The 23,955-nt window shown below is 44.1% G+C and overlaps 1 protein-coding gene across 1 annotated transcript; it reads right to left on the bottom strand.

Annotated features, from left to right (window-relative positions):
* Window positions 1-2,916: 2,916 nt before the first annotated feature.
* LOC124011411 (cysteine and tyrosine-rich protein 1-like) lies at window positions 2,917-21,821 on the bottom strand. Its single transcript, XM_046324763.1, has 4 exons — window positions 21,235-21,821; window positions 17,931-18,030; window positions 16,448-16,608; window positions 2,917-4,166 (listed from the first exon to the last, which is right to left on the bottom strand). The coding sequence occupies exons 1-4, from the start codon at window positions 21,314-21,316 to the stop codon at window positions 4,033-4,035; spliced, it is 477 nt and encodes a 158-aa protein (XP_046180719.1). The 5' UTR covers window positions 21,317-21,821; the 3' UTR covers window positions 2,917-4,032.
* Between the last annotated feature and the right edge of the window lie 2,134 nt (window positions 21,822-23,955).

The following is a 23,955-nucleotide window of genomic DNA, read 5'->3' as shown; positions in this document are numbered from 1 at the left end:
TACGTTCGGGAGCCGACAGAGAGTATAGTCTACCTCGAGGAGGAGTGGTCCCCGGAAGGAGATCAATACTACAATCATACGACCGGTGAGGAGGAAGGGAGTTGGCTCGGGACCGACTGAAGACCGTGCGCAGATCATGATATTCCTCCGGCACTCCTGTCAAATCGCCAGGTTCCTCCTGAGAAGTAGGGACAGAAGAAACGGGAGGGATGGCAGACATTAAACACTTCACATGACAAGAAACGTTCCAGGATAGGATAGAATTACTAGACCAATTAATAGAAGGATTATGACATACTAGCCAGGGATGACCCAAAACAACAGGTGTAAACGGTGAACGGAAAATCAAAAAAAATAGTCTCACTGTGGTTACCAGATACTGTGAGAGTTAAAGGTAGTGTCTCAAATTTGATACTGGGAAGATGACTACCATCTAAGGCAAACATGGGCGTAGGCTTGTCTAACGGTCTGAAAGGAATGTTATGTTTCCGAACCCATGCTTCGTCCATGAAACAACCCTCAGCCCCAGAGTCAATCAAGGCACTGCATGTAGCACCCGAACCGGTCCAGCGTAGATGGACCGACATAGTAGTACAAGATCTAGATGAAGAGACCTGAGTAGTAGCGCTCACCAGTAGCCCTCCGCTTACTGATGGGCTCTGGCCTCTTACTGGACATGAATTAACAAAATGTCCAGCAACTCCGCAATAGAGGCACAGGCGGTTGGTGATCCTCCGTTCCCTCTCCTTAGTCGAGATGCGAATCCCTCCCAGCTGCATGGGCTCAGTCTCAAAGCCAGAGGAGGGAGATGGTTGCGATGCGGAGCAGGGAAACACCGTTGATGCGAGCTCTCTTCCACGAGCCCGGTGACGAAGATCTACCCGTCGTTCTATGCGGATGGCGAGAGCAATCAAGGAGTCCACATCTGAAGGAACCTCCCGGGAGAGAATCTCATCCTTAACCACTGCGTGGAGTCCCTCCAGAAAACGAGCGAGCAGCGCCGGCTCGTTCCACTCACTAGAGGCAGCAAGAGTGCGAAACTCAATAGAATAATCCGTTATGGACCGTTCACCTTGGCATAAGGAAGCCAGGGCCCTAGAAGCCTCCCTACCAAAAACTGAACGGTCAAAAACCCGAATCATCTCCTCTTTAAAGTTCTGGAACTTGTTAGAGCAATCAGCCCTTGCCTCCCAGATAGCTGTGCCCCATTCTCGAGCCCGGCCAGTAAGGAGTGAAATGACGTAAGCAACCCGAGCTCTCTCTCTAGAGTATGTGTTGGGTTGGAGAGAGAACACAATCTCACACTGCGTGAGAAAGGAGCGGCACTCAGTGGGCTGCCCGGAGTAGCAAGGTGGGTTATTAACCCTAGGTTCTGGAGGCTCGGCAGGCCAGGAAGTAACAGGTGGCACGAGACGTAGACTCTGGAACTGTCCAGAGAGGTCGGAAACCTGAGCGGCCAGGTTCTCCACGGCATGGCGAGCAGCAGACAATTCCTGCTCGTGTCTGCCGAGCATGGCTCCTTGGATCTTGACGGCAGTGTAACGAGCGTCTGAAGTCGCTGGGTCCATTCCTTGGTCGGTTCCTTCTGTCATGCTGGTGATAGAGGACCCAAAAGCGACTTAACAGAAACAGAGTTTATTCAAGTCCAAACAGGGAATAACAGAAATCCTCTAGTCTGTAGAGGGGAATAACAAGAGAAGCGGCCACAGACTGCAGGTCGCTTCGGGTAGGCGCAGGCCGTAGTTGACAGAGACACCTGCTCACACGCAGCATCTGATGAAGGCAAAAAAACACGACAGGACAGGGCGAAACACAATCACAGCACGGTGAATACTAAACAAGGAACCGACGGGACAGGAACGGAACACAAAGGAATAAATAGGGACTCTAATCAGGGGAAAGGATCGGGAACAGGTGTGGGAAGACTAAATGATGATTAGGGGAATAGGAACAGCTGGGAGCAGGAACGGAACGATAGAGAGAAGAGAGAGCGAGAGAGTGAGAGGGGGAGGGGGAGAGAGAGGGATAGAAAGAGGGAAAGAACCCAATAAGACCAGCAGAGGGAAACGAACAGAATGGGGAGCACAGGGACAAGACATGATAATAAATGACAAACATGACAGTTTCCAGTTACAATAGTCATTTACAACATTACCAATGTCTACACTGTATTTCTGATCATTTGATGATATTGCAAATGGACAAAAAAAAATGTAATTTTCTTTCATAAACAAGAACATTTCTAAGTGACCAAAACTTTTGAACCGTAGTGTACATATCCCAACCAGAAGTCAAGGATCCGCATTGAGCTAAACGCTAGAGCTGCCGCTTTCAAATAGTGGGACACCAATCCGAAACTTAAGAAATCGCACTATGCCCTCAGACGAATCATCAAACAGGCAAAGCGTCAATACAGGATTAAGATGAATCCTACTACACTGGCTCTGACACTCGTCGGATGTGGCAGGGCTTGAAAACTATTATGGACTACAAAGGGAAACCTAGCCATGAGCTGCCCAGTAACACAAACCTACCAGACAAGCTAAATCCATTTTATGCTCGCTTCGAGCCAAGCAACAGTGAAGCATGCATGAGAGCACCAGCTGTTCCGGAAGACTGTGTGATAATGCTCTCAGTAGCCGATGTGAGCAAGACATTTAAACAGGTCAACATTCACAAAGCTGAATGTTGGGCCAGACGGATTACCAGGACATGTACTCAAAGCATGCTCGGACCAACTGTCAAGTGTCTTCACTGACGTTTTCAACCTCTCCCTGACCGAGTCTGTAATACCTACATGTTTCAAGCAGACAGCCATAGTCCCTGTGCGCAAGGAAGTGAAGGTAACCTGCCTAAATTATTACCACCTGTAGCGCTCATAACGGTAGCCATGAAGTGCTTTGAAGGCTGGTCATGGCTCACATCAACAGCATCCTCCCAGACACCCTAGAACCACTCCAATTTGCCTACCACCCCAACAGATCCAGCAAAACACAACACCATCATTAAGTTTGCTGATGACACAACAGTGGTAGGCCAGATTACCAACAATTATGAGACTGCCTATAGGAGGTCAGAGGAGGAGGTCAGTACCGGTTCCCCCCATATATAGCCTAGTTATTGGTATTTTATTGTGTTACCTTTTATTATTTTTTACTTTAGTTTATTTGGTAAATATTGTTTTCTTTCTTGAACTGCATTGTTGGTTAAGGGCTTGTAAATAAGCATTTCATGGTAAGGTATAATACCCGTTGTATTCGGTGCATGTGACAAATAAAGTTTGATTAGATTTTAGATCAGTTTTGTACTATCTCCACTAATAGTTAAGGTTAGGATTGGGGGAGGGGAAGCTGATACGACTGTATATCTGCACCTAGGGGAAACTTCACCCCGGACACATATGTTTACCATCCTATTTCTATAGTATAATTCATAGTTTTACACAGTTTTCCTAGCCTGGTCCCAGATTTGTTTGTGCTGTCTCGCCATGTCCTCAGGTAATTTCCACATGAAGCAATTGGCAATACAGCACAAACATATCTAGGATGAGGCTACAGTTCTCTCCTTTGCCTTGTAGAAATAAGATAGGGAAGAGCACTGACCTGAAGGAAAGCCAGCTAACAGGCATCTCTACCAGAGAAATGGTACAACAGAGATCCACATCTTCAAATAAAGTTATGTACTTTGTTCCCTCACTCAATTCATTATCATGAGTCAAATACAACTACAGTGGTATTCACCCCTGAAAAGCTGATCAGTTAGATTGATGTAGGGGTGGTGGTCAAATAGTCAAAAGTGGATCAGTCCACAAAGTCATTTTAAGTGATGGAGGTTCAATTGACCCAATCACACCCACAAGAAGAGGTCAAAGTGGTCCAGTCCACATGCAGTCATTTTAAGTGATCCAGAGGTTTGAAAGGAAATGGTTACAGTCTCATCTTTCTCTGCTAGAACACTGCATAAACTTAATCCAAGATGTGCTCCTTCAGAAGGGCAAGTAGCCTGGGCAGGATTCTCCATTTTGTCTTCAAGTCATTTGCGATTACAGCTCGGATACGGAGGGGGAGGTGAGTAGCTGTCTATCCTGGGTGGGGTGGGGGTGTAGGGAGGGGGGCGCATGGCCGAAGGGTACATCTCATAGTCATAGGTGTAGGGAGGTGGGGGTCCTGGAGAAAGAGAGAGGCAGACAGACACAGAGAGAGAAAAGTGTTTATCATCAGTAGTTGCTGGATAAAGAAAGATTATGCACACATACAACATACAAGTACAACAGACCCTGCCATGTCATTGTATCTGTTTTGATGGGCTTTAGAAACCAGTGGAGACTGCTGAGGAGAGGATAGCTCATAGTAAAGACTGGAATGGAGTCAGAGGAGGCTGGGAGCAGCTATAGGAGTACAGGCTCATTGTAATGGCTGGAATGGAGTTTTTGGAAGCGTATGAAACACAAAGACAACACCAGACTCCACTGGAGTCAATGGAATGATTTCAACCAATGGAAACAACGTTTCGATACCATTCCATTGTCTCCATTCCAGCCATTATTATGAGCTGTTCTCCACTCAGCAGCCTGCATTGGTAAAAACATTCTAGACTTCAGTATGTGTTGGTCATTGGTGGAGGAGCAATGTCCTCTAGTGATGGAATCATTGCACTGCAGGGAAACGGGTAAATTGGTTTTCGGCTCAGCCGGTTAGTGGAGGCGCAGTGGTTAAGGCACGTATTCATAAAGAGTCTCATAGTAGGAGTGCTGAGCTAGGATCAGTTTGCCCTTTTAGACCATAATGAATAAGATTAGGACATACACACCAAGCAGTGTCTAAGGAAGGCCTGAAAATTACCAAAGACTCCAGCCACCCGTTCTCTCTTCTTCCATCCGGCAGGCGGTACCAGAGTATCAGGTCTCGTACCAACAGGCTCCGAGACAGCTTATACCACCAAGTAATGAGACTTCTACACAGATAGACAATAGCTGCCCACCCCACCAAGGACTATATGCGCTGAATGTAGAGTACCAGTCAAAAGTTTGGACACACCTACTCATTCAAGGGTTTTTCTTTATTTTTACATTGTAGAATAATAGTATAGACGTCAAATCTACAAAATAACATATGGAATCATGTAGTAACCAAAAAAGTGTTAAACATATCAAAATATATTTTAGATTCTTTAAAGTAGCCACCCTTTTGCCTTGATGACAGCTTTGCACACTCTTGGCATGCTCTCAACAAGCCTTACCTGGAATGCTTTTCCAACAGTCTTAAAGGAGTTCTCACATATTCTGAGCACTTGTTGGCTGCTTTTCGTTCACTCTGCAGTCCAACTCATCCCAAACCATCTCAATTGGATTGAGGTCGGGTGATTGTGGAGGCTAGATCATCTGATGCAGCACTCCATCACTCTCCTTCTTGGTAAAATAGCCCTTACACAGCCTGGAGGTGTGTTGGTTCATTGTCCCGTTGAAATATATATGATAGTCCCACTAAGCACAAACCAGATGGGATGGCGTATCGCTGCAGAATGCTGTGGAATCCATAATGGTTAACTGTGTCTTGAATTCTAAATAAATCGCAGACAGTGTCACCAACAAAGCACCCCCACACCATCAGACCTCCTCCTCCATGCTTCACATTGGGGACCCACACAAATGGAGATAATCCGTTCATTTACTCTGCGTCTCACAAAGACACGGTGGTTGGAACCAAAAATCTCAAATTTGGACTCATCAGAACAAAGAATATATTTCAACCGGTCTCATGTCCATTGCTCACATTTCTTGACCCAAGCAAGTCTCTTCTTATTATTGGTATCCTTTAGTAGTGGTTTCTTTGCAGCAATTCGACCATGAAGGCCTGATTCACGCAGTCTCCTCTGAACAGTTGATGTTGAGATGTGTCTGTTACTTGAACTCTGTGAAGCATTTATTTGGGCTGCAATTTCTCAAGCTGGTAACTCTAATGAACTTATCCTCTGCAGCAGAGGTAACTCTGGATCTTCCTTTCCTGTGGTGGACATAATGAGATCCAGTTTCATCAGAGAGCTTGATGGTTTTTGCGACTCCACTTGAAGAAACTTTTTAAAGTTCTTGAAATGTTCCTATTTGACTGACCTTAATGTCTTTAAATAGCGATGGACTGTCGTTTCTCTTTGCTTATTTGAGCTGTTCTTGCCATAATATGGACTTGGTCTTTTGCCAAATAGGGCTATGTTCTATATACCAACCCTACCTTGACCCAACACAACTGATTGGATCAAACGCATTAAGAAGGAAATAAATTCCACAAATGAACTTTTAAAAAGGCACACCTATTAATTGAAATGCATTCCAGGTGACTACCTCATGAAGCTGAGAATGCCAAGAGTGTGCAAAGCTGTCATCAAGGCAAGGAGTGGCTACTTTGAAGAATCTCAAATATAAAATATATTTTGCTTTGTTTAACACTGTTTTGGTTACTACATGATTCCATATGTGCTATTTCATAGTTTTGATGTCTTCCCTATTATTCTACCATGTTGAAAATAGTAAAAATAAAGAAAAACCCTTGAATGACTAGGTGTCCAAACTTTTGACTGGTACTGTATGCACACTCACAGGTCTCTACCCACACGCACACACTAACAACCACATACATACACTCGCAATCACGCACACTTATGCTGTTGCTATATTGGTTACTATTATTATTATTTATCCTGCTTACAAGTCACTTTCTCGTAATCCCTGCCTACATGTACATATCTACCTCAACTACTCCATTATCCCTGCACATTGTACATTTGGTACTGGCACTGACCATAGCTTACAGTCTTTTGTTTTGTTATTCCTTTATTTCTCAGTTTTTTTTTGTTATAGTATTTTGATACTGAATACTGCACTGGGCTTGCAAGGTAGTAACCCTTCCTACTCACAGCCCCTGTCATCCTGTATACGGGTTGAAAATGGCATTGACATGCGCCTGCAGTGGCTGTACAGTAACATGCTATACATGATGTCAGAGCTCAGGTTCTCCTCTTCACAGCGTGTATGGGTTTTGACTGACAGCAGTTATAAACTTGAGCACTGACAAGAAGATCCTCCCATTCCTCCCTCTAATTGTGCTACTTTTGCACATTTGTTGTTGTCTGTGTGAGGGAAATGCTGTAAATAGAGAGGAGTGGATGTGTTCTGAAAGATGAGACATTGAGGGTTATAATAAATACAGCTTTGATGTCATACAAGGAAACCACAGACCCGTGAGTACAAATGTGCACTTAATTTTTTCCATATTTGGAAACTCATGTAATTTTCAGTATCAACGTTTGTGACCACTATGTTGGATTCAGAGTTACAAGGATGACATGCATTAAACCCTGGGTTGTCCTGAACAGATTGGGCCTATGTTTGTCATATTATATAAATAAATATCCACAGAACATGCACCTTTTTTAACATTCAATCTACCTGCAGTGAAGCTGCTCAGCATTTACATTACTTTCAGTCATCTAGCAGACATTCTCACCCAGAGCGACCCACAGGAGCAACCAGGGTCAAGCGCCCCGCCCAATAGCACAAGAATAGATCCCTACCCAGTAAAATCGGGGACCCGAACCAGCAACCTCTCTGCCACCGGCCCAAGCTTTCAAATGCCAGGCCTCCAACCATCCAAGATCCCCCCCACAGATCCCCTCGAGCTTCCCCTCACCATCCAAGAAACCTCCCATAAATTCCATAACAATGTTCCTTTTTAGTTCCAGTTAAACATGCGCTAATGACTCCATTCTATGTGCATCAAAATTACAATCTGCTTGCCTGAAGTGCCTTTTGAAAGCCTGACATGGTAAGATTGTATTTTATAACTTAGCTAATGACGGGGCACACACTGGTTGAATCAATGTTGTTTCCACATCATTTCAATGAAAGAAAAGTAAATGTAAGTTGCACATAAAATCAACATCGACTCAGTGGGTTTTGTCCAACATATCTCCGGACCTACTCACTGCCACAGTCATAAGCTGGACCTAGTTTTTTCCCGTGGAATAAATGTTGTGGATCTTAATGTTTTTCCTCATAAACCTGGAGTTAATCCTAATCCATAATCCTAATTGGACCAACATTTTATTTTGTTTGCAATCGCAACAAATAATCAAATCAAATGTATTTATGTAGCCCTTCTTACATCAGCTGATATCTCAAAGTGCTGTACAGAAACCCAGCCTAAAACCCAGCAAGCAATGCAGGCGTAGAAGCACGGTAGCTAGGAAAAACTCCCTAGAAAGGAGTTCTGCTCAGACCCCAACTAAGGATCATCAAACGTTGTGCTATAAATTCTTGGACAACCCAAAGATTCCTAGATGCCCTTCCAGACTCCCTCCACCTACCCAAGGACGTCAGAGTACAAAACTCAGTTAAACACCTAACTGGGGAACTCAATTTAACCTTGCGTAATACCCTAGATGCAGTCGCACCCCTAAAAACATTTGTCATAAGAAACATCTCCCTGGTATACAGAAAATACCCAAGCTCTGAAGCAAACTTCCAGGAAATTGGAACAGAAATGGAGCTACATGAAACGGGAAGTCTTCCGACTAGCTTGGAAAGACAGTACCGTGCCGTATCAAAGAGCCCTCACTGCTGCTCAATCATCCTATTTTTCAAACTTAATTGAGGAAAATAAGAACAATCCCAAATGTATTTTTGATACTGTCGCAAAGCTAACTAAAAAGCAGCATTCCCCAAGAGAGGATGGCTTTCACTTCAACAGTGATAAATTCATGAACTTCTTTGACAAAAAGATCATGATCATTAGAAAGCAAATTACGGACTCCTCCTTAAATCTGTGTATTCCTCCAACGCTCAGTTGTCCTGAGTCTGCACAGCACTGCAAGGACCTAGGATCAAGGGAGACACTCAAGTTTTTTAATACTATATCTCTTGACACATTGATGACAATAATCACGGCCTCTAAACCTTCAAGCTGCATACTGGACCCTATTCCAACTAAACTACTGAAAGAGCTGCTTCCTGTGCTTCGCCCTCCTATGTGGAACATAATAAATGGCTTTCTATCCACCGGATGTGTACCAAACTCACTAAAAGTGTGTTGTTTAGGTTTAGAGTGTGTAGTCTTAGAGTGATTATCTTAATTTACCGAGGTTAGCTAGCCATTTACCGAGGTTAGCTAGCCAGCTATTTGTCGTCCTTACGTAGGTGACTCTGCTAGCTAGCCAACGCTAGCCAACGTCTTCTGTATAGAACTCAACTACCCGGTCGCATTCACAGGTAGTATCACATTTTCACTTCATTTCATTACAGTACAACGGTTTGATTTGTTTGATCGTAGCTAGCTACTTAGCTAGCTACATAGCCGTCTTTGTATCAAAGATAATTGTGTAGTCTAGAGCGATTTTCTAGGTTCGCTAGCCATCTATTGTCGTTCTTTTAACGCAACGTAACGTAAACAACACTGCTAGCTAGCCTGCTAGCCCCGAATAGCAACACTGCAGAAACTATTACACTCAACGGAACGACTTGATTAGTGTAGTGTCAACAACGCACCCACTGCCAGCTGGCCTACTTCAGCAGTACTGTATCATTTTAATCATTTTAGTCAATATGATTCTTGCTACGTAGCTTAACTTTCTGAACATTCGAGACGTGTAGTCCACTTGTCATCCCAATCTCCTTTGCATTAGCGTAGCCTCTTCTGTAGCCTGTCAACTATGTGTCTGTTTATCCCTGTTCTCTCCTCTCTGCACAGACCATACAAACGCTCCTCACCGCGTGGCCGCGGCCATCCTACTCTGGTGGTCCCAGCGCGCACGACCCACGTGGAGTTCCAGGTCTCCGGTAGCCTCTGGAACTGCCAATCTGCGGTCAACAAGGCAGAGTTCATCTCAGCCTATGCCTCCCTCCAGTCCTCGACTTCTTGGCACTGACGGAAACATGGATCACCACAGACAACACTGCTACTCCTACTGCTCTCTCTTCGTCCGCCCACGTGTTCTCGCACACCCCGAGAGCGTCTGGTCAGCGGGGTGGTGGCACCGGGATCCTCATCTCTCCCAAGTGGTCATTCTCTCTTTCTCCCCTTACCCATCTGTCTATCGCCTCCTTTGAATTCCATGCTGTCACAGTTACTAGCCCTTTCAAGCTTAACATCCTTATCATTTATCGCCCTCCAGGTTCCCTCGGAGAGTTCATCAATGAGCTTGATGCCTTGATAAGCTCCTTTCCTGAGGACGGCTCACCTCTCACAGTTCTGGGCGACTTTAACCTCCCCACGTCTACCTTTGACTCTTTCCTCTCTACCTCCTTCTTTCCACTCCTCTCCTCTTTTGACCTCACCCTCTCACCTTCCCCCTACTCACAAGGCAGGCAATACGCTCGACCTCATCTTTACTAGATGCTGTTCTTCCACTAACCTCATTGCAACTCCCCTCCAAGTCTCCGACCACTGCCTTGTATCCTTTTCCCTCTCGCTCTCATCCAACACCTCCCACACTGCCCCTACTCGGATGGTATCGCGCCGTCCCAACCTTCGCTCTCTCTCCCCCGCTACTCTCTCCTCTTCCATCCTATCATCTCTTCCCTCCGCTCAAACCTTCTCCCACCTATCTCCTGATTCTGCCTCCTCAACCCTCTTCTCCTCCCTCTCTGCATCCCTTGACTCTCTATGTCCCCTATCCTCCAGGCCGGCTCGGTCCTCCCCTCCCGCTCCGTGGCTCGATGACTCATTGCGAGCTCACAGAACAGGGCTCCGGGCAGCCGAGCGGAAATGGAGGAAAACTCGCCTCCCTGCGGACCTGGCATCCTTTCACTCCCTCCTCTCTACATTTTCCTCCTCTGTCTCTGCTGCTAAAGCCACTTTCTACCACGCTAAATTCCAAGCATCTGCCTCTAACCCTAGGAAGCTCTTTGCCACCTTCTCCTCCCTCCTGAATCCTCCGCCCCCTCCCCCCTCCTCCCTCTCTGCAGATGACTTCGTCAACCATTTTGAAAAGAAGGTCGACGACATCCGATCCTCGTTTGCTAAGTCAAACGACACCGCTGGTTCTGCTCACACTGCCCTACCCTGTGCTCTGACCTCTTTCTCCCCTCTCTCCAGATGAAATCTCGCGTCTTGTGACGGCCGGCCGCCCAACAACCTGCCCGCTTGACCCTATCCCCTCCTCTCTTCTCCAGACCATTTCCGGAGACCTTCTCCCTTACCTCACCTCGCTCATCAACTCATCCCTGACCGCTGGCTACGTCCCTTCCGTCTTCAAGAGAGCGAGAGTTGCACCCCTTCTGAAAAAAACCTACACTCGATCCCTCCGATGTCAACAATTACAGACCAGTATCCCTTCTTTCTTTTCTCTCCAAAACTCTTGAACGTGCCGTCCTTGGCCAGCTCTCCCGCTATCTCTCTCTGAATGACCTTCTTGATCCAAATCAGTCAGGTTTCAAGACTAGTCATTCAACTGAGACTGCTCTCCTCTGTATCACGGAGGCGCTCCGCACTGCTAAAGCTAACTCTCTCTCCTCTGCTCTCATCCTTCTAGATCTATCGGCTGCCTTCGATACTGTGAACCATCAGATCCTCCTCTCCACCCTCTCCGAGTTGGGCATCTCCGGCGCGGCCCACGCTTGGATTGCGTCCTACCTGACAGGTCGCTCCTACCAGGTGGCGTGGCGAGAATCTGTCTCCTCACCACGCGCTCTCACCACTGGTGTCCCCCAGGGCTCTGTTCTTGGCCCTCTCCTATTCTCGCTATACACCAAGTCACTTGGCTCTGTCATAACCTCACATGGTCTCTCTTATCATTGCTATGCAGACGACACACAATTAATCTTCTCCTTTCCCCCTTCTGATGACCAGGTGGCGAATCGCATCTCTGCATGTCTGGCAGACATATCAGTGTGGATGACGGATCACCACCTCAAGCTGAACCTCGGCAAGACGGAGCTGCTCTTCCTCCCGGGAAGGACTGCCCGTTCCATGATCTCGCCATCACGGTTGACAACTCCATTGTGTCCTCCTCCCAGAGCGCCAAGAACCTTGGCGTGATCCTGGACAACACCCTGTCGTTCTCAACCAACATCAAGGCGGTGGCCCGTTCCTGTAGGTTCATGCTCTACAACATCCGCAGAGTACGACCCTGCCTCACACAGGAAGCGGCGCAGGTCCTCATCCAGGCACTTGTCATCTCCCGTCTGGATTACTGCAACTCGCTGTTGGCTGGGCTCCCTGTCTGTGCCATTAAACCCCTTCAACTCATCCAGAACGCCGCAGCCCGTCTGGTGTTCAACCTTCCCAAGTTCTCTCACGTCACCCCGCTCCTCCGCTCTCTCCACTGGCTTCCAGTTGAAGCTCGCATCCGCTACAAGACCATGGTGCTTGCCTACGGAGCTGTGAGGGGAACGGCACCTCAGTACCTCCAGGCTCTGATCAGGCCCTACACCCAAACAAGGGCACTGCGTTCATCCACCTCTGGCCTGCTCGCCTCCCTACCACTGAGGAAGTACAGCTCCCGCTCAGCCCAGTCAAAACTGTTCGCTGCCCTGGCCCCCCAATGGTGGAACAAACTCCCTCACGACGCCAGGACAGCGGAGTCAATCACCACCTTCCGGAGACACCTGAAACCCCACCTCTTTAAGGAATACCTAGGATAGGATAAGTAATCCCTCTCACCCCACCCCCCCTAAGTTTTAGATGCACTATTGTTAAGTGACTGTCCCACTGGATGTCATAAGGTGAATGCACCAATTTGTAAGTCGCTCTGGATAAGAGCGTCTGCTAAATGACTTAAATGTAAATGTAAATGTAAAAGTGGCAGTAATAAAGCCTCTCTTGAAAAAGCCAAACCTTGACCCAGAAAATATCAAAAACTATCGGCCTATATCGAATCTCCCATTCCTCTCAAACATTTTAGAAAAAGCTGTTGTCCTCAATATCTTCCTGAAGACAAACAATGTATATACGAAACGCTTCAGTCTGGCTTTAGACCCCATCATAGCACTGAGACTGCACTTGTGAATGTGGTAAATTACCTTTTAATGGTGTCAGACTGAGGCTCTGCATCTGTCCTCGTGCTCCTAAACCTTAGTGCTGCTTTTGATACCATCGATCACCACATTCTTTTGGAGAGATTGGAAACCCAAATTCGTCTACATGGACAAGTTCTGGCCTGGTTTACATCTTATCTGTTGGAAAGATATCAGTTTGTCTCTGTAGATGGTTTATCCTCTGACAAATCAACTGTACATTTCGGTGTTCCTCAAGGCTCCGTTTTAGGACCACTATTGTTTTTACTATATATTTTACCTCTTGGTGATGTCATTCGGAAACATAATGTTAACTGCTATGCGGATGACACACAGCTGTACATTTTGATGAAACATGGTGACGCCCCAAAATTGCCCTCCCTGAAAGCTTGTGTTTCAGATATAATAAGGAAGTGGATGGCGGCAAATGTTCTACTTTTAAACTCGGACAAACCAGAGATGCTAGTTCTATGTCCCAAGAAACAAACACATCTTCTGTTGAATCTGACAATGAATCTTGATCGTTGTACAGTCATCTCAAATAAAACTGTGAATGACCTCTGCGTTACTTTGGGCCCCTGATCTCTCGTTTGAAGAAAATATCAAGACTGTTTGAAAGACAGCTTTTTTCCATCTATGTAATGTGGAAGGACCACTAGAGGGCAGGCTGGGCTCACGGATAGTAGCCCAACAAGGAATGGGAAGCAAGGTAGCCAGAGGCAATTAAGCACAGCTGACGGTACTAATGACATATTCTCCTTCCCCTATAAGAGGGAGTATGGAACCAGCAGAGAGAAGGGGGAAAAAACTATCTCTGGAAGATGGCCACCGAGACAGAGGAACTATCCATGAAGAACCATTAAGACGGTGGCAATCCTGTGACTTTTATTGTAGTTTAAAGATAATCGTATTGTGTTCCTGTTTGATCTGGAGAAGAAGTTTTGTCCTTGGGAGATATTCATTGATTATGTTGGAGTGTTTGTGTTGCCCAAATACCATCAATAGAGAACTGTGTTCAATCAAGAAAACCTACTCCTGACTCGTTTATTCCACCTTCCTGCTTTAGAGTGATGCCCAATTACTTGGTCCGCTCACAGTAACATTGCAAAAATCTGAAACTTTCTGTTCAAAAGTGATGCAGAAAAATGAATCCATGCTTTTGTTACTTCTAGGTTAGACTACTGCAATGCTCTACTTTCCGGCTACCCGGATAAAGCAGTAAATAAACTTCAGTTAGTGCTAAACAGGGCTGCTAGAATCTTGACTGAAACCAAAAAATGTGATCATATTACCCCCGTGCTAGCCTCTCTACACTGGCTTCCTGTTAAGGCAAGGGCCGATTTCAAGGTTTTAATGCTTGCCCCTACCCATCTTTCCAATTTGGTCTTGCCATACATACATACATGTACGCTATGGTCACAAGACGTAGGCCTCCTTACTATTCCTAGAATTTCTAAGCAAACAGCTGGTGGCAGGGCTTTCTCCTATAGAGCTCCATTTTTATGCAAATGATCTGCCTATCCATGTGAGAGACGCAAACTCAGTCTCGACCTTTAAGTCTACATTTTAGACTCATCTCTTCAGTAGGTCATATGATTGAGTGTAGTCTGGCCCAGGAGTGTGAAGGTGAACGGAAAGGCACTGGAGCAATGAACTGCCCTTGATATCTCTGCCTGGCCGGTTCCCCTCTCACCACTGGGATTCTCTGCCTCAAACCCCACCCACTGTGATCTTCCTGTGTCCCCCAGGAGATGAGTCACTGGCTAGGAGGGGTGCGTCACTTGAGTGGGTTGAGTCACTGTGATCTTCCTGTGCGGATTGCCCCCCCACCTGGGTTCGTGCCGTGGGGGAGATCTTCGTGGGCGATACTCAGCCTTGTCTCAGGATAGTAAGTTGGTGGTCGAAGATATCCCTCTAGTGGTGTGGGCTGTGCTTTGGCAAAGTGGGTGGGGTTATATCCTGCCAGTGTCACCCGACCCCTCCTGTCTCAGGCTCCAGTATTTATGCCGCAATAGTTTGTGTCGGGGGGCTAGGGACAGTCTGTTATATCTGGAGAATTTCTCCTGTCTTATCCGGTGTCCTGTGTGAATTTAAGTAAGCTCTCCCTAATTCTCTCTCTTTCATTCTTTATTTCTCTCTGAGGACCTGAGCCCTTGGACCATGCCTCAGGACTACCTGGCCTGATGACTCCTTGCTGTCCCCAGTCCACCTGGTCATGCTGCTGCTCCGGTTTCAACTGTTCTGCCTGCATATATGGAACCCTGACCTGATCACTGGACGTGCTACCTTGTCCCAGACCTACTGTTTTCAACTCTCTAGAGACAGCAAGAGCGGTAGAGATACTCTGAATGATCAGCTATGAAAAGCCAACTGACATTTACTCCTGTGGTGCTGACCTGTTGCACCCTCTACAACCACTGTGATTACTATTATTTGACCCTGCTGGTCATCTATTAACATTTTAACATCTTGGCCATGTTCTGTTATAATCTCCACCCGGCACAGCCAGAAGAGGACACCCCTTATAGCCTGGTTCCTCTCTAGGTTTCTTTCTTGGTTCCAGCCTTTTTAGGGAGTTTTTCCTATCCACCGTTCTTCTACACCTACATTGCTTGCTGTTTGGGGTTTTAGGCTGGGTTTCTGTACAGCGCTTTGACATCAGCTGATGTAAGAAGGGCTCTATAAATAAATTTGATTGATCAGTCTTGTGTAAGGTGAACTGTTTTGTCCTCACCTTTGGTCTGATAATTTCCCCCTAATCTCCAAAATGTTCTCTTTCAATTGCTATCATGCTAAAGCATATGCTTTTTATAGTTATTCTTAAATGTATATTTATTTGGCCCTATCCATATTGGCCAATTTACACAAGTATAAGGGGTTAAAGGACCAGTGCAGTCAAATGTGATTTTCTTGTTTTGCTAATTGACACTATGAGGTTGGAATAATACCATGAAATTGTGAAAATGATGATAATGCCCTTTTAGAGTGACATTTCTGGGATCTTTTAAGAAGAAACATGGGACCAACACTTTACATGTTATGTTTATCTTTTTGTTCCGTGTAGTTAATAGACCAATAAGAAAGAGAGTTCCAAACCTCTCTGACAATAACAGATCGTTTTCAATTTTCCCCTCCCCACTCAGACCACTCCCAGACAGTCGTAGCAAAATTCTTGCTTGAGATATTGCTCTTTGCTAAGAAGCTAATTTTGTTTATTTTTTTGCCATTTGAATGGAAAAACAATCACATTAAGGTACTTAATTGTTGATATTGAGATAAAATTAGCTGGATTGGGATTTAAGCATTTCACTGTATTTGTACATGTGACTAATAAAACTTTAAACCATATGGACTCTGAGAGCTGGCCTAGGATCAGTTTAGCCTTTTGATCATAATGAATAAGATTATATGGACAGGAGGGACCTGATCCTAGATCAGTCTTACCTGGGTAGCCCTGGGACACAGTGTTGATGTAGGAGGTGTTGAACACATCCACCCGGGCCCCGCGCCCATTCTTCACACACATGCACACACACAGGAAGAAGGCCGCCAGCGCTCCCATCAGAAACACCACACCAAACACGATGCCCGAGATCGCCGTGCCCCTAGAAAACGTACACACAAACACACGTTTGTCACTTTGACTGAATACTCCCCTTTTCATTATAGTTTGTGGCTGCTGGTAAGTCATCTCATCCAATTAATCTTCTCACAAATCAATTCTGCACGGAATTTCAATTCACCTCCCTACCTCCTTAAAGAGTTAAAGAGTATCTTAAATAAACCCCACGGCCACCCCTCCCCCCAAAAAGGCTATTTTGTTGAAAACGACTTTGTTGAGGGAAAACGTACTTGCTAAGATTGTGATATGTTGTTGTCTCACCTAGCTATCTTAAGATGAATGCATTAATTTAAGTCGCTCTGGATAAGAGTGTCATCTAAATTACTCAAATGTAAATGTATGATGTGACTTAATTGAAAAGTGAATTGACCCAAAGTTTGGGTCATATTCACTAGACACCAAATGAAAAAAAAACCTGACTGAAACAGGGAGGGTCTACCTGGAAACGTGCAATATGAAACATTTCAGTTTTTATTGCTAAATGTTTTGCTACAGTGTGCTACAATGAATACAACCCTGCTCTATAGAGAAGCAGTGCATTTTGGGATAGGGCCATCTAGGGCTGAGGAAAAGGCTGGGAGCAGCTGCCTGTAACATACACCGGACCAAACATGTCTGTGGGCAACCATGGCGATCTGCTCAACCATCGGATTATATGACTCAGACCTGTGTGTATGTGTGTGAGTATGTGTCTGTGTTAGCGTGAGTGTGTGTGTACATATACGTGTGCTTTTGTGTATGTATGTGGTCAAACTCCATTTAAAAGGCTGTGGAGAAGCTGTAGAAAGAGATGAGATATCTCTCCTGAAACAAGGAACCATTATTCCTCCCCGTTACCTTATTGCAACCATGGCCTTGAAAGAGCTACATTATATGGATAGAAAAAAACGAATCCACATTCAATGGGCCTATTCAATAGCACTTTTTTTGTGAAACCCCCACTTATTTAGCATCAACTTTATGAGTCAAACTGTGAATTTGGGAATTTTAACTGTGACATGAATTAACGTTGCATGCATACACAACACTTTAATATCATGATTATCTTCATTGGTGGACTGTAGCAGGAAGCATGTGTTATACTCTGGTGAGAAAGAGGACAGAGAAAGTGAGAGGACAGCTCTCTTGAGCCAAATGACGGTCAAACCTCTCAGAGGGGTCATACGCTGCATTTGAAAGGGCAGGTGGTGAAGTGGTAGAGAAGTGATTTTGTGTGTGTGTAGTTGGGGAGTGTGTGTTTATAGATGGAGGGTGACTGAGCATGTGTGTATGTATAGGTGACATTGTGTGTGTGTGTTTACTTACGAGAGGACATCTCCCATATAGGCGTAGTAGGAGCAGCAGAAAGGGGGAGAGCCTTCACAGCAGTACTCCACACAGCCATCACACTGGGCCTCACTGTGACCTGCAGGAGAGATGCAATACATTATATGGAGACGCCATACACACACACACACCTACCTCTACTATGGACATATGCACACACTCACTCTCTGCATCTAACATGCTGAGAGAAACGTAGAGTGTGCTCTTTGGAATCAAGATTTCCAAAACCCTTTAAATGGACAAAATCACAATGCTGTGTACATATTACAAAAGGTTAAAAACGTAATGGAAAGCAGCTAAGGCAGATACACTTAAAAATTTGTCTTTCGTTTAATTTAACCTTTTCTAAACATGGAAATGTCACTAAAATCAAGGCTTTTTAAAGAGTAACTTAGCTAGAGCAAAACAACCATATTGCACATAAACTCACAAAACAAGAATTTGACTTTAACTTCCTGACTGATGTCTTGAGATGTTGCTTCAATATATCCACATAATTTTCCTACCTCATAATGCCATCTATTTTGTGAAGTGCACCAGTCCCTCCTGCAGCAGAGCACCCCCCACAACATGATGCTGCCATCCCCGTGCATCACGGTTGGGATGGTGTTTTCTTCGGCTTGCAAGCCTCTTACCTTTTTCCTCCAAACATAATGATGGTCATCATGGCCAAACAGTTATATTTTTGTTTCATCAGACCAGAGGACATTTCTCCAAAAAGTACAATCTTTGTCCCCATGTGCAGTTGCAAACCGCAGTCTGGCTTTTTTATGGTGGTTTTGGAGCAGTAGCTTCTTCCTTGCTGAGCACCCTTTCAGGTGATGGATAGGAGTCATTTAACTGTGGATATAGATACTTTTGTACCGGTTTCCTCCAGCATCTTCACAAGGTCCTTTGCTGTTGTTCTGGGATTGATTTGCACTTTTTGCACAAAAGTACGTTAATCTCTTGGAGACAGAACATGTCTCCTTCCTGAGCGGTATGACGGCTGCGTGGTCCAATGGTGTTTATACTTGCGGACTATTGTTTGTACAGATGAATGTGGTACCTTCAGGCGTTTGGAAATTGCTCCCAAGGATGAACCAGACTTGTGGAGGTCTACAATTGTTTTGCAGAGGGCTTGGCTGATATCTTTTGATTTTCCCATAATGTTAAGCAAAGAGGCACTGAGTTTGAAGTTAGGCCTTGACATACATCCACAGGTACACCTCCAATGGACTCAAATTATGTCAATTAGCCTATCAGAAGCTTCTAAAGCCATTACATAATTTTCTGGATTTTTCCAAGCTGTTTAAAGGCACAGTCAACTTAGTGTATGTAAACTTCTGACCCACTTGAATTGTGATAAAGTGAATTATAAGTGAAATAATCTGTCTGTAAACAATTGTTGTAAAAATGAATTGTGTCATGCACAAAGTAGATGTCCTAACCGATTTTCCAAAACTATAGTCTATAAGTTAAGTCTATGTAAACTTCCGAATTCAACTCTAAGTGGGAATATATAGTCCTTATAGAGGGTTTATGAAGGCTTCATTAAGCCTTAAAGTGTATTCATCCTGTAGAGTGGGACCTAACCCTAAACCGATAAGCACACAACACCACACATCAAAAAGGGTTATAACAATAAGATGAGTTGTGTGACAACAGGGCAATGTGAATGGAGATCATACAAGAAATTTCAGAAAATATTTTCTTTGTATGAAAGCGTATACTTTAGGTCAACTACACTATTCCCTAACTTCACCTGTGTTCTTTCTCTCTGCACTAGTCTAAACCTGCAGATACCTCTCTCTCACCAAAGCTTTCCCCTTTGTATACCCTGGTTTTCAGTGGTTTAGTCAGCCTTGGTTGGGTGGAGTGTGTGTGTGTACATCTTCTCTGTGTGTGTGTATATATATAAATATGTGTGTGTAAAAAAAGGCATTTCTCTTTTCTCACTAGAACTGACTTTGCTGATAAATACTTTGTTGAGGGACACTGTACCTGATACGATTGTGATGTGTTGTCTCTCCTAGCTACAGTATCTTAAGGTGAATGCACTCATTGTAAATTGCTCTGGATTGGAGAATCTGCTAAATTACTAAAATGTAATCTAAAAATGTGTAAACCTGTGTATAAACCCTCTGTGTATGTGAGCACGACAAAGATGAAGCACTGAAGGTTACAGCCACTCTGAGGCTTTGGAGAGCTGGTGGTGAGAGTCCTTCAGTGGAGAGACACACGGATATGTGACTTGAAATGAAGGGGATGGCTCAGGGAGAGGGGTCTCAAAATGAGAAAGCACTTGAAATAAAGGACATTTGGAAACACTACTTGTGGTTTTGTATTTGATTATATTTTATATAGTATTTGAACACACACGGTCTGTCTAAAGGATGTGTGTCCTATATCTCACTGTTTGCCCTCCTCAACAACCACATAATTTAACCCAGACACAGCCCTGCTTTTTCTCAACCTTCAAGCATACTACCACAAATTACTGGTGTGTGTGTGTTCAATGATTTTCATCTTCATTCGAGCTTTGTTCAAAAGCTGGTGTATTTTCAACAGATCCCTCACAAAAGGATGGCATATTTTGTTTTCCAAACCTGAAAAGGCATGTGTGGGCCTACAATAGTAATCTTGAAACAGAGTAGACATCATTTGGGTACATCCCTCTTCCCTATATACAGTTCCTCCCTGTGAAGTGTGGAGTGTAATCACTTTGATGTGCATGTCATCGATGGTAACGATGGTAGTCTATATGGGTGGTCCCTTGAGGTCTAGCTCCTTACCTCAGGGTCCTGTCGCTTTTTACGCTGGGGACAATGGCAGTATAGTTCTGCGACTAGTGCTGAGCAAGGCCCCCTCTCCCCCCCGCCACACACACACACAAGCTCGCACACACTTTTTCTTCTTCTATGTATATCACTTCAGAGTTTTGATATAAGGTTTTATGCATATTGTTTGAGATTCAAACTCAATTGAGCCTTTTTTATTGCAGGGGTGGCGATACATACGGTAAACTACAGCACTTTTATTTATCGAGGGACTCTTTTACCATTGAGTACATGAACGGTAGTATGTCTAAGTTAATGATCGGCTACATTGAGGCAATGTTTTATTTAGATAGCTACCATTCGTATACGTTGTGAAACCATCAATGCATTGGGTTGATGAGTTCACATTCACAATGAGCCTAATAAAAAAGTAAACCATTGTTAAAGGAACACTTCTGTTGATAACAACATTTGAAGACGATAAAGCATCCTAGAGAACCAGGGACAAATGAACGAACTCTTACCGGCAAAAACACAAAGTAGGAGAGAGTCCCGTAGGAACTTCCACCCCGCTGCCTCCGTTCTTTCCATATCGACTGATAACATAGGCCTACTTGTTATAAATGTTGCTCACAGTTATTCCCAAACGATAAAGTCCGTGTTTTTCATTAATATGCGCCCACGAAGAAGACTATGGGATATATTCGCTCACCGAAACATCGCTGATATGCGCAATCAATTGAGTTCTCTAAAAAGTTCAATCGAAGAGAGCCATGAACGCAAATTCATGGATCTTTGCTCCAGTCATTAAAATGCTTAAATCAGAATGAAAAGTCTCATTCGTTTTTTATTTCATGTGTTCGTATCTCTAAAAGTGTTTCCTTCAGTCTTTCCTCGTTGTTTTCTTCTGTTCCCTTTTTCCTTGGAAGTGGGTCCTAGCGCTTCCCCTCCCCCGCAGCAGCTATTTTCTCAAATTACTGTTGACTGGGTGGGAAAAGGGATGGAAGTACCTCGATAACATTTGCATTTGCATCTCTCCGACATAAAGGACGCCACCGCCCCCACTATCACGACCACTTTGAAAATGAAAAATATATTGGTCTATGTCGTGTACACACACATCTCAGGATCATTTTGAGAGGAAACTCATTTTTTTAAACACTGTTTACCAACGCCCCTAGTCAGAAACCAAAACATATCCACCCGCCCTCTCAATATGTCATACAAAACATCCATGAACCTCTATTTTAAATGTCCAAGGAGCACGAAGTTTGTTTGATATAACTTAGAACTAAACGATTTCATCTCGTAAAATGTAGGCTAAATGGGTTGCTCAAGCTTGTAGAATTGAATGACCTCCCTCTCAAACACCATCTTTAATCAACCTAGGCCTATTTACTTTGTGTGACAGTCAAACATGGTTATGCCTTAATATAGGGCCACTCATTCTGCATAAAATAGTCATTGTTTTAGGTGAGAACAGTCTAGCATCTCTTTATTACGAATATATCCTAATTCTAATAAAGACAGAATAAGCTTGAATCGCGGTTTTGGCTTTGCCATGATGCATGAAAGGAGAGCTTGGATACATAAGATAGATTCATTCTAAAATAAAATGCATTCGTTATAGTTAACGTTTCCTCTAGGTGCAGATCTAGGATCAGCTTCCCCACCCCCAATCATAACCTTAACCGTTAGTGGGGGAAATGCAAAACTGACTCACGACCATAGTCTAGGGGCAACTTCACCCTACAGAAACGTGACCTTTTACAGAAACGCCACCCATTCATAATTGTTCACAGATGTCAGGGGTTTTCGGCAGATAATTAATTGAGAGTGGGTTGGTGGGAGTTTTTGGTTTTGTCTTGCACCGGCATGCAGAGATGGGAAAACTAAACAAAAGTACAACAATAGTGTAATTGTATTCTATAAAGAATGTCCCAGTTCCCAAGGAAATAAGCATTTTCCATTGGCAACAAGAGCAACACAACTGTGGTAGGCTATAACTCGGTGGCAACTCCACAGTGCTTATGGGAAGAGCACAGCATTTAATATATCTAGTCCTATACAGACTCGGTTGTAGTATATTTTAAATGCTCTTTAAATAAATTGTAAGTCAGTCATTTCAGTGGTTGAAACGGTATGTCACTGTAATGTGGACAAGTTAGCATTGAGCTTGAAAGGTTTGGGCTTTTCTTTTCATTTCCCTTCTTTGGCTCTTTTTTTCTTATAGTCAGCATAAGCTACATTTAGAGGGAATACCGATCCAGGACATTCTTTTTCTGTTCTGCAAACATGTTGTTTACAGAATCTGCTGACACATTGAATGCATCCCAAATCGCACCCTATTCCCATTATAGTACAATACTATTGACCAGAGCCATATGGGCCCTGGTCAATCAAAAGTAGTGCATTTATATAGGGAATAGGGTGCCATTTGAGATGAGAACCATTATGGTGCTACCCAAATTACAGTGATGTTGGAGTCTTGTACTCCCATAATTACAGCGTAATGACTTCCTTTGAGTCTTGTCCCGTAATCACAAAGCGTCTCAAAGTAGGAGTGCTGATCTAGGATCTGGTCTCTGCTGTCTATATAATCTTATTCATTATGGACAATCTTTTTTGCAAATCCTATATCCAGGGGCCATATTCATAAAGCTTCTCAGAATAAGTGTACTGATCTAGGATCAGGTTCCTGCTGTCTATGTTATCTATTAATTCATTATAGACTAAAAGGCTAAACTGATACTACATCAGAGCCTGTATAGGAGTGCTGAGACCATAATTAATAAGATTACATGGACAGGGGTGACTGATTTGAAATCAGCATTCCTATCCTGGTCCTTCTGTAGCTCAGTTGGTAGAGCATGGCGCTTGTAACGCCAGGGTAGTGGGTTCGATCCCCGGGACCACCCATACGTATAATGTATGCACACATGACTGTAAGTTGCTTTGGATAAAAGCGTCTGCTAAATGGCATATATTATTATTATTATATTATTATTATTATTATATATTATTATATTATTATTATTATTACCCAGAGGAAGTCAGGAGGGGCCACTGAAACACTGCCATCCAGTGGTTGATATGTTTATTACACACTGTCCATAAGAAATGTGATATTGGGATTAGGCTTATTACACAAATCCGCCATATATTTGCTGACGAGGGCCATGTTTGTGAGTGTGTGTGCACGCGCATAGAGTGGAATAAATTGAGGTGTGTGTATAGAGTCAGAT

This window comes from Oncorhynchus gorbuscha, linkage group LG23 (assembly GCF_021184085.1).
Source record: "Oncorhynchus gorbuscha isolate QuinsamMale2020 ecotype Even-year linkage group LG23, OgorEven_v1.0, whole genome shotgun sequence".
In the NCBI taxonomy this organism is placed as follows: Eukaryota; Metazoa; Chordata; class Actinopteri; order Salmoniformes; family Salmonidae; genus Oncorhynchus; species Oncorhynchus gorbuscha.
The sequence above is the reverse complement of the archived record's forward strand: the minus strand, read 5'-3'. Positions and strand labels throughout refer to the sequence as shown.

Coding starts and splice junctions, on each gene's coding strand:
- LOC124011411 (XM_046324763.1), bottom strand. CDS start 21,316: ATGTTATCAGTCGATATGGAAAGAACGGAGGCAGCGGGGTGGAAGTTC. Junction 18,031..21,234: donor CCTACTTTGTGTTTTTGCCG/GTAAGAGTTCGT, acceptor TCTCTCCTGCAG/GTCACAGTGAGGCCCAGTGT. Junction 16,609..17,930: donor TATATGGGAGATGTCCTCTC/GTAAGTAAACAC, acceptor TACGTTTTCTAG/GGGCACGGCGATCTCGGGCA.